At 45.9% G+C, this 14,106-nt stretch overlaps 1 protein-coding gene across 1 annotated transcript in view; it reads right to left on the reverse strand.

The window, feature by feature from the left end:
• The window catches only part of ELOVL7 (ELOVL fatty acid elongase 7), a 138,866-nt gene that overhangs the window by 61,511 nt on the left and 63,249 nt on the right, over positions 1-14,106 (reverse strand). Inside the window, exons 3-5 of the mRNA XM_086960673.1 lie at positions 2,677-2,867; positions 1,252-1,332; positions 107-163 (exon numbers count right to left, since the gene is read on the reverse strand). Coding sequence (XP_086816799.1) covers positions 107-163; positions 1,252-1,332; positions 2,677-2,867 — 329 coding nt within the window. The remainder of the gene's footprint in view (positions 1-106; positions 164-1,251; positions 1,333-2,676; positions 2,868-14,106) is intronic.

Here is a 14,106-nt window from a genome sequence, read left to right on the forward strand (position 1 = left end):
GTAAATAAAAAGTATACAGTGAACATTCATTTAGTTTCAAGGCAGTTCTGAACAATCTGATTTACAGCATGTGACGGCACTTTATATTGGATAAATGGATACTTACCGTATCTAACAATTCAATATGCTTGGAAAAGTAATACAACCAGCAGGTCCAGGCCATCTTTAAGATAAAAAAGGAATAATTAATGTATGTCTGCACAATCTATTAAAAGTAAACTTGAAAATCCGTTTTTTGACACAAACTTCTTATACAATATTTCAAGCAAACAATTATATTTACCAAGCAGCCTGTGGAGAAAGACATTTGCATTAAAAATAGGATTAACACAGTCATACCAATGTCAAATGACCAGGTATAAGCAACCAACAAATAAAATACTCATATGGAATTCCCAATGTTACTTCCCACCTTGAACCCAACAATTCAGATCAAAGATAATGAACTTCAAGCCCAATGAACTAAAATCCCAAAGCTTTCTGCCCCCTTCAATGGGTGGCACACTGACAAAAGTGCGTGCTGCTCTCCTCCTCTTCCCCAAAGATTAAAAACACACAGTACTTCCACAGATTTCTCCATAAAGGGCAGTATTTGAATATGGCAAAAGGCGACACTGACGTTGTAAGCAAAGTCCTTATATCAGCCAGAAGGCAATCTGCCCTAGTAGTATACGTGTGATCAGTTAGTAGTTGTGTAATGGAAAAGGATAATCAGGTTGCAAGTTCTCTAATAGGCAAACACGGTTTATGAAATTTGACATGATTACGGGATTGCTAAAGGTGATAGGCCTCTTCTACAGGATTATCTTTAAGGATCTTGACCTGATACTCAGGAATCAAAACGTTCCCACCACCAATGCCATTGGCATGATTATTTCCTGAAGGAGCAAGGTTACTGCACCCTCAGTCAGTACTACTAAACCACCCTGGAGAGTACATGCTCTTTAAAAGAGATCCTGAACATAACATGACCAAGAGCAGACCTGCCCAAGAAAAACATAAGATGAATTCTTTCAGTAAAAAATCTCAAGCGCTTTGGTATTAAGGCGCTGTGTAAACAACCTTTTAAAAACACACTTAATGTACACCTGTTGTACTGCGGTCTTACTAAATACAGTCGCCCGTAATTGGCAGAGCATTACCCATTAATCTCTGAACTGTGTGTACTCAATGGCCTGACCTTAAATGAAAGCAATTGTAACTTGCAAATCTATGTGGGTAATACTCAGGCCTTATAGCAATATCACTTACCCTTACAGCTTGAGGTGATCTGGAATAGTCCACAATATCACACTTGTATGAATATCCAGTGGCCCAGCCAGACATAAGGAACTGCAAGTTGAAGAGGCAACACAAATGCATGTTAACACAATGCATAAAACTAAAGTGAAAAAAATGATGTTCAGTTATGTAGCTGGAATAAGGGTGGTGGAACGATGACTGTCTGCAAAGTCTTCCCCAGTAGAGCTCGGCTGCACATCTATTTTTATCTTGGATGATGCCAGACGCCGGTGTTTACCAAAAGAGGGGCCGGTACTACTTCTAGCCCGCCCCTGACCAGGATAGCTAGTGAACTGTCATTGGTGCACAGAAGACCTTTCCTATTCTCATATCCTTAACCTTAATTAGGGTAATATAATCTCAAGATTGGTTACTTTATTAATAATTCATACGTGGTCAACCAGTGCTATATATCTGTTGCCATCCAGTATTAGGAATGCTGGGAGTTTCCATTTGAAGTCTTGTGCCCACGTCTGGGGGGACGACCTACATAACATGGTCTGAAATTATGAATTCCTTCTTTCAAATATTTTGAGTGTAAAAACAATGTGACCTCAGTACTAAACTGCAATGCCAGAGGGAGGGTGGATTCAAATAAACCTGTGCTTCGAACTCTGGTCAAAGGGTGAGAACTACGCGTACTTCTGGATGGTGGCCAGAAGACGTCAGGCTACCAATCAGAGTGGCACTCAGTCCTGCACTTATTGAAACAAATTGAAAGCCATTGTTGGATCACAGATATTTCTACAAATTAAAAAATGGCAGGGGATTAAAGGTGCTTTGTTCAATTTAACACTAGCCACCTATCTGCCGGCAGAAGATCAGGGAATCATTTGCATCCATAATGTATGTAAATCCAAAACCAAACAAAAGTGGAAGTACTTCAAAGCACTCTTGTAGTGGTTAATTTTACACCATAACACACGTACAATTTGATTTAAAACCAAGTCATTTAGCTTCTTTCATTAATATGCTATCAAGCTCCAAGGTGCTGAATATTCTCTACTAATGTCACGAGGTTGGCATTTACTACTCCACATTAAACGTATTCTGTAATGTAAAGTCTGAGCTAGAAGAGTTTAGCTTCCTATATTAGATGTGCTATTTTAACACTATCACACTGAACAGAAGTGCTATTATAATGACACTTCAAAGGTGGGTCTAAAATCTAAAGATTTGTTACAGATCTCTGTGCACAGCTGTAGTCCTGTTCAAGCGTGTTCTATTGAATATGAAACACACCATCCAACCTTTTCTGGTCTTTAGGATATGCCTCGAGTGCCCTGGATTAAAGCAACAAAAGATCAGTTAAGCATTCATTGCTTTTAAGATGGAACTATTGGGTTTCTTTTCATGCTGCAAGCCTTTGAAATATAACAAACATAAATTGCTTACTTCGTAACACATGTATGATGAGAATAAGACCATGCTAAAATTGTAGATCATCATTATTTGCTTCAGCTCAAAGGGCTTCCTGTTTTCCATGAGTTTTGGTCCAAGGGAAGTGACAAAATATATGTAGAAGGCAACAATAATGGTCTGTGGTATGGGGGAGGACATGAACAGCCAGTCTTCAACCCTGGGATCTGGAAGAGAAATAAGAGTGCAGTCAGACATAATTAGCCCCAGAAGACACTGGGCAATAATATCCATTATCGAGGATTCTTCATGACCACTAAGAGGACACTCCCTGCAATGATACCCTACTCACTTACTTGCTAGTGGAGACATCTCACACTGTCAGGAAGGGAGAAGGAAAATATTTTATATCCATATTTTGGGCAAAATCCCAACTGGAAGAAATTGGGGAATTAGTGGAGAGGTGGAAGCTCCACTTAAATAAGAAACACAATCCTTGTCAGAGTGCACCACAAAAAGGCACTTAATAAACCTGTGCTTAACCCACTGGTAGCTTGGCACAAAGCAGTTAAGCTTAACTTAGACGCAGAGTATTTATGCAGCACTCAAACAGTAATAAAGTGAAAACTATCTTAAGAAATACAAAACAAATTTAGGAAGGAAAAAAGGGTAACATTTAATAAATAAAATAACAAAATGAGAAAATAGAAATCAGTATAAATTGAGTTGCACAAGTTACTAACCATTGGTGATGCCGTATCTGGTAGAAACCGGATTTAGCAGCGGTTTCCTTACTTTCGTGATCTGCTAGGCATCAATGGCGGAGTTTGTCTGCCCTGGTTTTCAGAGAACCTGCCAGGTGTTGAACAACCAGGGTTATGCCCTGCTGTTCCAGCCATGTCTAGAGATGCCAGGCCTCTTGACAAAGGGTACACGACCCCACCCAGCCCTGTTTGTTGCAGTACTACATGGCAACGGTGTTCCTTAACATTTGAACCAGCTTTCCCTTGATTAAAGTAACAAAGGCTTTCAATGCCAAGCGCAAATCACTTGAAGCTTCAGCAAGTTGATCTCCATCTCTCCCAGATGGCTGTCTCATCCTAAGAGTGAGAACTCTGTAACTCCTGTGTGGTCTGGGTGGAGAAGGGACAGGGGTCTACTTCTGACACAATCACAGTTGGTTAGCCACCACTGCAGGTTCTGTGCAGTTCCCTCCAAGATATGGACCTTGTCGGAGAAATGCTCCTGATGTTGCGCCCACTGGAATTTCAAGTTACACTTCAGAGCCTGTATATACTATCTCGCACAAGCCACTAGCGGATGCCGTGACGCCCAGCAGCCTCAGTCATTCTCACCGAAATCCAGGATAAAAGCTGAATCAGTATAGCATGAATGTTCGTGAAGATGGACCTAAAAATGCAGTGTCCAGAACAGCTCTGATGAAAGGGAGCATCTGAGAGGGGCTCAGGTGCCACTTAGGCAAGTTGTTAACTCTAGCGAATGTAGGAGGTTTGCCCTAGTCTGGAGGTGGGAGAAGTCAGACTGAGGCGAGCCCGCCTTAAACAGACAGTCATCGAGATACAGGGGAAGACTGGCACCCTTGATCTGCGCAGATGAGCTGTGACCACCGCCAACATCTTGGTGAAAACCCAAGTGGTGCTGGTCAGGCCGAAGGGTAACATGGTTAACTGAAAGTGCTAGTGGCCTACCGTAAACCGCAAGTAGCGCCGATGAGCAGGCTGGATGGGAATGTGAATAGGTGTCCTGCAAGTCCAAAGATACCATCCAGTCTCCAGGGCACACTACACCTGAAATAGAGTGAGCATCTTGAACTTTTCCTTTTTGAGGAAGTAGTGGAGGGCTCTCAGATCTAGGACCGTTATCAGGACAAGAAAGTAAACGGAATAACAAACAAAGTCTAGTGCTGGAGTGTCCTCTATGGCTCCCTTGGCCAAGAGAATTAGGAATTTCTCCTGAAGCAAAGCCAGGTGATCTTCAGTCAGTTGATCATTAGTTGGAAGCATGGAAGGAGGGGTGGTTTCGAAGGGAGGGAGCAGCCCCATTGGACTATCTGGAAAACCCACTTGTCCGAAGTGATGTTCTGGCAGAGGTGGAGGATATAGTGGATTCTTCCACTAACTGGCCGCTCATGATCTAGAAGGGCGGGACTAGGAAGGTTTGGAGGCAGAGCCTGCGGGGGAATGTTAGGGGAGGGACGATGTGCACCGACTCAACTTCTGGCCGCCCGACCCACTGGGAAAGAATGAGCCATGCAGACAGCTGCACAGAGATTGCTGAACTTCCATGGTCTTGTGGCTGGGATCTGGTTGGCCCGGCTGAAAGTCCCTTCCGTAACCACAGAAGGCAGACTTGGGACGTGTGGCCACTGAGCATCCAAAGGACTTGGCCATTGCCCGTGAGCCCTTAAAAGTACGCCAGAGCCTTGTCTCGAAGAGATGGGTGCCATCAAAGGGCATGTCCATGAGAGAGGCCTGGACATCCCCTGAAAAACCAGCAATCCTCAACCAGGTGTGGCGTCGAACCGCCACTATCTATGAAATTCACTGCCCAGCAAGTCAGTCATGTCTAGACCACAGCGAATGGTGAACTTTGCTTCATCTGTTCCGTCTGTTAGGGAGAGAAGGGCCTGTACCTCCTCAGACCGGTGGCAGCACTTGAGCAAAAGTTTTCTAGATGGAGTGGGAGTGATGGTCCCAGTAATAACCATGTAGTGTTTATGGACCACAATGCAAGGCTGGTGGAAGAAATATATTTCTTTCCCCAACTGTCCAGCCTCAGATTCCCCGTCCAGGGGTGTGGAAGGGAACGCGCCATGGGAGGTGGAGGCTTGGATCACTAAGCTGTAGGGGGTAGGGTGGTTGGTGACTAAATTTGGGTTGCCCGTGCAGAGTGATAGCAGCAGGAGAATGTCCTTTTCCCAGGAGTTCCTGTGCTGGACTTGGACTAGGTTCCCAGAGGACGTCTGTTAAGGCTTCAATGAAAGGCAACAAGCATTCAGAAGTGTAGACCCCTGGTTGCAGGACCGCTGTAAGAAATTTGTCTTGACTGCCATGGAAGGGAGCTGAAAGTTCAGCTACGGGCAAATCCAGTTGCAAGTAAATACAACAAGCATTTGCAATGCAATACACCATATTTGCTAAAAGTGGAGTTTATGTGTTTTTTTAAAACTGATAAATAAAAGGCATGGTCATTTACATGCCAATAGCTTGAACTCTTGCAAATGCAAGACCGATTACATTGTAAATGCTTGTTAATATATGGGAGCATTTTTACAACCATCCACACAGCCCTCTATAAATAAATTGCTGAGGACGTGGTCAATCCTCCATGGTGGGATTTACCCGAGTTACATCCGTGCACTTCAAGTAGTGCACTGTAGAACCAGGGAACCAAATACAAGCCCACCCTGGCAACCTTTAGGCTGCGCAGTTTTATGTAATTCACCAAACACGCACTGTGGTTTAGCACATACTTTATAAACGCCGGCGCTTGGCCCCCCCACCCACCCCCGCTGTGCATGCCTGCTCTTTAATGCCAAGCTTGTGTGACTAATACAATTGGTGCAGATTTAAAGCGCTTGGCTACCTTTGGGTAAAGTTGTGCTATATAAGAGTGCAACCAAATTTTTAAAAAACCTACCTGTAGCACTTCTGTTCTTATTCTTCGATGCCACATGCCTTCGGGTCCCTCTACTAGTTAACTGCACCCGGCTGTGGGAAACCTCGATGGTAGGGACAAAGTGTTCTGTGGAAGACGCGGGGAATGTAGCTGCTGTCCTGTGGCTGCACCATGGGGAACAGTGCAGGGGTAGGAAGGCAGGCAGTCGGTACGGCTGTATCAAGGCAGTGTAGTCCTCTGTGCAGGCCGGGCATGGGAGTTGCTGTTGGCTGACGGGAAGTGGTGAAGACGTGCCAGTTCGGTATGCCTGCTTCCTGATCTTGGGCAGGTCACAGTTATAAAAAAAATAGAAACGAGTTGGGCAACCCGCTGCAAGGAAAAGTGCAGTCGCCAATATTGAATGTTTAAAAAAAAATGATTTGGGCGAGCTGCGCACAAGATGCGCGGCCGCCATCTTTTAATGTAAATAAAAGGTGGCTCTCCACTGGAGGAATATAACAAAATAAAAAGATACACGTTACTATCTGTTTTTTTTTTTTAGATAGCACAGACTCGACTAGAATCTATCAGCCCACTTTACATGAGCACCAATTGCATTACAGAGGGATGCATTTTTCAGCATCGGGAAAATTTGATTGGTCTACAATCACAGAAAGTTCAAGTCCCCGCCACACTCGAACCTGGTTCCCAGCTTCTAAGTCGGCCGCCTTTGGGAATGAAACCTCGGCTTTACATATAAAAACTACTTGCCAAATGTGGCGCCGCCCATGTTACAAATACGAAACGGCGCACTGCTAACATGTAAGTGCGGCACCTGTGCATGTAAAAATGATGCGCTTGGGGGCTCCTGGTAATACTAATCATTAAGACGGGCGCCATGTTAAAACATCAAGCGCTGCGCCCGTTCATACAGTTCTGTGCATGGCGGCCCATGAAACTGGCACCATGGCTAGCAGGAAATTAAAAGAAATAGTACATCAAGTACTACATAAACAGTTTACAGTGTAAGTAAACTGTAGTTGGTTGGTGCTGCTCCATACAAAACGGAAATTATATATTGGGACCAACAACAAATAAGGAGCCGCTAAAGAAGAGAAACAGAAGCATGAACTAATGGCAAGCAGGAGGCAGGATTTCACTCACTGTAGAGATTTCTACAAGTCTTGTTATGTTATGTTATTTAGGGGTCTTATATAGCGCAACGGCTACTCCAAAGGAGTGTCCCGGCGCTTTGTGCTCCAGACCCAGAAAAGAGACTGAAAAAACATAACAGCAAAAAAGGAAAACAGAGAATAAGGATAAAAGTGCTCTAACCAGAAAATAACCAAGTCTTAAGACCCTTCCTGAAGGCAAGCAGATTAGATGTGGACCACAGGGACAATGGTAAAGAATTCCACAACTGAGGGGCCAGGAATCTGAAGGACCGACCTCCCAGACGTGCCCTCTTTATACGGGGAACTACCGCAAGTGCTAGTGACTCCGATCTTAAAGATCGTGTCGGCTGGTAGAAATCCAGCCTCTTCTGTAGGTATTTTGCACCAGTGGCGTGCAAGGCTTTGTGGGCTAATGTCAAGGCCTTGAACATTATCCTCTTCCGTATGGGGAGCCAATGGAGGGATTGCAGCAAGTTTGAGGCACTGGCTCGACGATGCAGGCCAAAGATAGCTCGTGCTGCAGCATTCTGAGTCACCTGCATACGCTGTAAGAGGTATTCCGGAAGACCGATACAGAATGTTAGCATAATCCAATCTGGATCCGATGAGGGCCTGTACAGTTATTCTCCGATGTTCCTCAGACAGCAAAGGAAAGAACTTTCGGAGCATCCTGAGGATACCGAAACAAGTCCCTGTAAGGGTTGCCACCTGGGATTTGAGCGTGAGCCCGTTGTCGATTTTAATTCCCAGGTTCTTAGCCCATTTAGAAGACTGGGCTGGAGGGAACATGTCGGCAGGCCACCAACCATGCCAGTCCGGTTCCAATGGACATCCAAAGAAAAGTATCTCGGATTTATTCGAGTTACACTTGAGGCTGTTCCGATGGAACCAGTTAAAAACAGCCCCAAGGCACTCACGGATACTTTCCCCATAGAATTCTTCGTTCTTACGGCAGGTGAAAAGAAGCTGGGTGTCGTCAGCATATGAGACGATCTGAGCTCCGTAGGACTCCACCAAAGTCGCCAGAGGGGTCATGAGGATGTTAAATAGAGTAGGGCTCAATACTGAGCCCTGAGGAACTCCGACTCCCAATGGCGGCATTTCGGCAGATCCAGAGGAGGCCCAGACCGTTTGTCTGCGGTTGGCTAAGAAGGAACGAAACCAGTTGAGCACCGACCCCCCTAGACCGATGTCATGTAGTCTTGTGAGGAGATCCTCATGGGGGACGGTGTCCAAAGCCGCCGACAGGTCTAACATAACTAACATCACCCTGCCTCCGGCATCCAGCACCTCCTTCACAATCTGAGACTTCCAGGAGCGCCGTCTTGGTACTTAAGTTGGATCGAAAGCCCGATTGAGACGCATGGAGAAGCTCATTCGACTCCACGAAGTTGGAGAGCACGCTGTGGACATGTTTCTCCAGGATTTTGGCGAGTGCTGGAAGGAGCGAAATTGGTCTATAATTGGACGGGGCTTCCGGGGCAAGGTTGGGCTTTTAAGAAGAGGAATAACCATGGCCTGTTTCCAGGAGTGTGGCAAGGCTCCCTGACTCAAGGAAAGGTTGAGAATAGGATTAGCTATGGGGTTAACAACATCTGCCATTCTAGCTAAAAATTTTGCCGGGCAGAGATCGCATGGTGAGCCAGATTTAAGGTTCCTCATCAATGCTAAAGATGAGGAAATTGTGAGAGGTGGAAAGTCCAACAGAGCCAGACCAGAGATAGGCCGGTGAACAATCTCATTCGACAAGATCAAAGGATCATCTATCGGTCTCTGAGGAAAGGAGTCCTGAATCTGCCTAATTTTGGTAGTAAAAAAATTAGCAATGGTGTCAGCCCAGGTCTCATCTGGAACTTCCTGAGCTGAAATCGACCGCGGGGTGGTAAATTCTCGTACAATCGAAAAGATCGCCTTACAGGAGTTAGCGGCTTCCTCAATTTTTTTTGCAAAGTAGCACTTCTTTCCCTGTAGAATTAAACCATGATAAGATTTCATCATGGATTTGTAGGTCCGTTTTGCCTCAGCATCATATTGGGCTCTCCATGCCCGTTCGGCGACTTTACATGGTCTACGGGAGTGGGCCAACTCCGCCGTAAACCAGGGGGCCGAGATGCGTTTAGTATCAGATCTAGGTGGCTGTAAAGGGGCCAGCTCATTCAATCTAGCTAAGAGCCAGGACTGCAGGGTATCCAGGTCATGCTCCAGATCACCAGTGTAGGAAGGAGGATGGTTCACCAGGGCCTGGGCTAACATGTCAGGAGTCACCCGATGATACGCCCTGTAGCTACTTTCCAGCTGTCTAGTGGCACTGGTAGCTGGTTTCTCAGTGCCAGATATTTGAAAGTGAGCAAGATGATCGGACCATAGTACTGGCAAGAGTGCAGTAACCACAATTGGTGAGGTGGAGAAGACCTGATCTAATGTGTGACCTTTGTCATGGGTCGGGCCGGAAAGATATGGGAGCAAGCCCAGAGCAGAAGTGACATCAAGCAGCTTAATGGCATCCTGATCCTGCTGATCTTCCATGTGGAAGTTGAAATCTCCCGCCAATAAGCACTGCTCCGATCTCAGGACTAGTACAGACAAGACCTGCTGGAGATCCTCAAAGAAAGACCCTACAGGTCCCGGAGGCCTATATACTACGAGACCCTTCACAGCTTGTTGAGGTGATAAGGATAGGGTAAAGGCAAGGGATTCGGCGCCCGTGATGGTCTCCGTGTACATAACTGCACACGTGAGAGATTTTTTCACAACTAGGGAGACTCCTCCCCCTCTTCCCTTGACTCTATCTTGTTTATAGATGTTATACTCAGGGGGAATGGCTGCCGCTATGTCCGGATGAGAGGACTCATTGAGCCAAGTCTCAGTGAGCATAAGACAAGTAGGATTGTTCGTAGAAAGCAGGTCAAAAATCTCCTGAGTATGTCTGTGCAGCGACCTGGTATTAAGGAGTAAGCAAAGATGTTTAGTGCTGCACTCCGTGTGGGAAGTGGGGGGGAGAACGCTAGTAAGATGCCAATTACAGCCTGGGCATTTATGTTAACCCCTATAGTGACCAGGAAAAACTAAGTGACAGGACACCTCAACAGAGCGCAAGGAGTGGAGCTCCTTGGATGTGTAAGACAGCATAATGGTGCAGGGGAAAGATGTAGCGACCAAGAGACACTGCCACGCCAAACGCCTCAGGGACGCTGACGGGCGCAGACGGGCGCAGACGGGCAGGACTCTGGCAGGACTCCGGCGCAGATCTGGCGCGTCCGCAGTACGCGTCCGCTGCGCGGAGAAAGGGAGGAGCTTTTTATAGCGCTACTAGAGCGCGAGGGCGGAGAGTCCTACCCCCAAGATGACGGCCAAAATCAGATCCCAGCCCTCGGCGTCAATACTCGGCCGAGGGCGGTCTGAAAACCCAGGCAAGGGGAAGGGAGCAGGCGAAGCGCTTAAAAGCGCTAGGAAGTCTCAGGCAAGGCAGCAACACGCTTATTGATCAAGCACGATCCTAAACTGCACACAGTTTTTAAAAATGACTAAACACAAAGTCAAACACACTCAGAATAAAAAGTGCCAAGAAAAGAAAGGAGACCTCCCGGCTTCCGCCTCAGGAGGGAAAAGGGTTAGGTAGCAGATGGTAAAGCCTAGGCATGCTCGCTGCCTAGGCTCGACCTAAAAAGCAGCTTTTGGGACCATTCCCTCAAAGCTTTCAGAGCCATGGTCCGGTAACCAGAGCACAAGTTGTGGTCATGCTCCAGGTACCAGAGACAAACTAGGTCTGGGTCCATCACAGACATGGTTAAGTGACAGGCGCCGCACAGCTTGAACCCAGAAGTCTTCTTAGACATGTTAGGAAAACCTACACACCAAAAAAGGGGGTCAACAAAAAGTTTAAAAAAAGCTTGTCAAAAAGTGACAGAGGGGAGCACTTCATGGATCTGCGCTGGCTGGCACAAAAAAAAGAAAGGATGTCAGTGCACCAAGTTGGTGCCTATATAGATGATGCAGACATCACATTGGTGTAGACTACACGGATGACATGACGCGGAGTCGACCGATGCCACCTGCCGGCAAGCAGGGGTATCACACGAAGGAAAATCTTACAGATTCAGTCTGGCTCATGGGAAATTCAAAGATAAGGAATTTGCAGCTAGATGGCAATCAAATGTGAAGTTCTACGTGAAAATAACACCAAACCTCATAAAGCGCCGCTTACGGATATCTGGTATCGCTGGATCAAGTAAAAGTCACACGGTCAGGCCGAACACGATGGAGCTCTGCTCAGATAAAAGGACAAGGTTTGTCCCGATCAAGAGTTTACATTATTTGTGTCTGTGTCCACGTGAGGAGCCTCAGCAGGTGCTTCGCATTGGCTGTGAGAAGTTGGTTGTTGGTGTGAGGAGCAGTCGTCACTGAAGCTTCGAGTTGGCAGCTGACTTGGACAGTCACTGTTTGGTGCGAAGAGTATGTCATCACTGGAGCTTCGCCACACAGATAGTTGTTTATTGGCACAAATGTTCACTTGCGAGGAGCCCAAAACTTCTAGATTTTCACCTGGAATTCTCTTTTAAGAGTATTCTGTGATGCCACCCAAAAGTTCCAAGTCCTGATCTTGTGGATCAGGACTTCCTCAGGTACAGGGCGCAGGCTTTTCAAGGTTGTGCGTTTGAAGGGGTAGCACTTAGAAACTTGTTGTGTCCATGTAGCTCAATCAGAATGTTAGCCAACTGACCCTTGCAGTCTCTTCTGGGGGATCCTGTGTTGAAGACAAGCAGGTCCAGTCTGCCTTCTTCTGACATCAGGACATCCTACTTCTAAATCTTCCACAGGTCCAAGAGTGTTCCGATGAAAGGTTTTGAAGGTGCTATTCCAATACCTAGTGCCAGCCTGTGGGTCAGTGATGGCAAGTTTGTCTAACCTTTTCTTCCAAGTATGTCCCCCAGGACATACTGCTCAGGAGTGGAACACTATACTCCACAACCAAGGTCCTTTTGTCCACGTGTATGGAAGGAATACACACCACACAAAAACAATTCACTTATGTGACCCTTGAGATTGGCAGAAAGGCACATTTAGTTTAGGCAGAAAAATGCCAACTTTCTAAAAGTAAAAAGAACAATTGATGGACAGAATGCAGAACAAGGTCATACAGTCACCCCGGTACAGAGATCTGGGCCTAGATCGATCGTGTTTTGCTCCCCAAGCCATTCCAGTTTTAACCCAGCCATACGCAAATCAGTCCTGACCCTGTGCCCAATGGGAACAGCCAGACTCACTGTGCCACTTGATTCAAATTAACCAGGCTGGTGAGGGGTGAAACCCCGAAACCGGTCCTAGGATGCAGATTTCCAGTCCAGGGATGACCCAGCTTGACAGTTCAGGCTTGCCTGTTCCCATGAGGAACTTGGGCAAGACTGATTTGCATATGGCTGGGTCTAAACTGGGATGGCATTGTGAGCAAAGGGACAATGGATTTGACCCAGATACCTTGACTGGGGGTGAATGTTTTGATTTGTTCTGCATTCTGCCCATCACTCGTGTGTCTAACTTTCTAAAAGTGGCAGTCTCAGGATTATAACTTAAAATCTGACTTTACCATTAGAGAGAAATTTACATTCTAATTCAAATGAGTGCGAGAAGCATTTCTCCATCTCTTCCCAATCTGAAGTCATCACTTACTGATTTTAATAAGATAACCCAGTGTTAGTCTGTGGAAGAAACAGCCTTACAACAATGAAAAACTACTTTAGCAGTTTTTCACTGTTAGAACATGAAACACTTAAACATGTCCTGGTTTTTAAATACCATGCACCCTGCCCTATGATAGTTTGAGCCTACCTTAGGGGGTATACAATTCTCGGGGAGTCACTGAAAATCTCTACTCTACCCAATGCATTTCGAGCCATGTATGCCTTTCCACAGGGGTGATTATAAATAAGAGGTTTATTTTGCCAGATCAATATGGCAGTTTTTTTAAAACTGCACGCCAGGCTGCAGTGGCAGGTCTGAGACATGTTCTGCAGTGCTGTTGTAATAGGTGGCACAACGAGTGGTGCAGCTCAGTGGTAGCATTTAATTTACAGACCTTGGGTAACAGTTAGTAACATATACCGTGTACTTAGAAGGTTATGCCAATTTTACCAAGTTTAAGGGATAAAGCACAAGCACTTTATCACTGGCTAGCAGGGGTAAAGTGTACAGAGTCCTCAAGTTAACAAACAAAAATTCACATCAAGAATGTCTAAAGCCCACATTTTATAAACTGAAGTCTGGTTACAGAAAGAATTCAGACCGTCTCCAACTCCCTTTACATCTAGACTGTGACATTTCCAGTGGCCAGCCCAGCAGTTTTTAAATTCGATTTCTAATTCATTAGCCCTCTACTCCTGCTGCAATGCCTCCATGCATGTATGAAACTTGATGTAAAGCTGGGATTTCTCCAGCAAGACTCGTTGCATGACTGCTTAGAACCACCCTCATGAGTGGGCGGGGACGAGAATCAACGAGGTTGCGGCAGGTCATACTAGTAGCACACAAACACTTTCAAAAGCATTACTTTTGCTTCCCACTGATGTAAACCGATGGTGCATGGAGGCATCTGCACTAGCAGTTCATGGTCACTATTGGCCTTTGTTGTAGAATATCGAGGAGCTGAAAATCAACAAAGATTGTGGATATGTAGTGC

The sequence above is a fragment of the Lissotriton vulgaris genome, chromosome 3_1 (assembly GCF_964263255.1).
Source record: "Lissotriton vulgaris chromosome 3_1, aLisVul1.2, whole genome shotgun sequence".
In the NCBI taxonomy this organism is placed as follows: Eukaryota; Metazoa; Chordata; class Amphibia; order Caudata; family Salamandridae; genus Lissotriton; species Lissotriton vulgaris.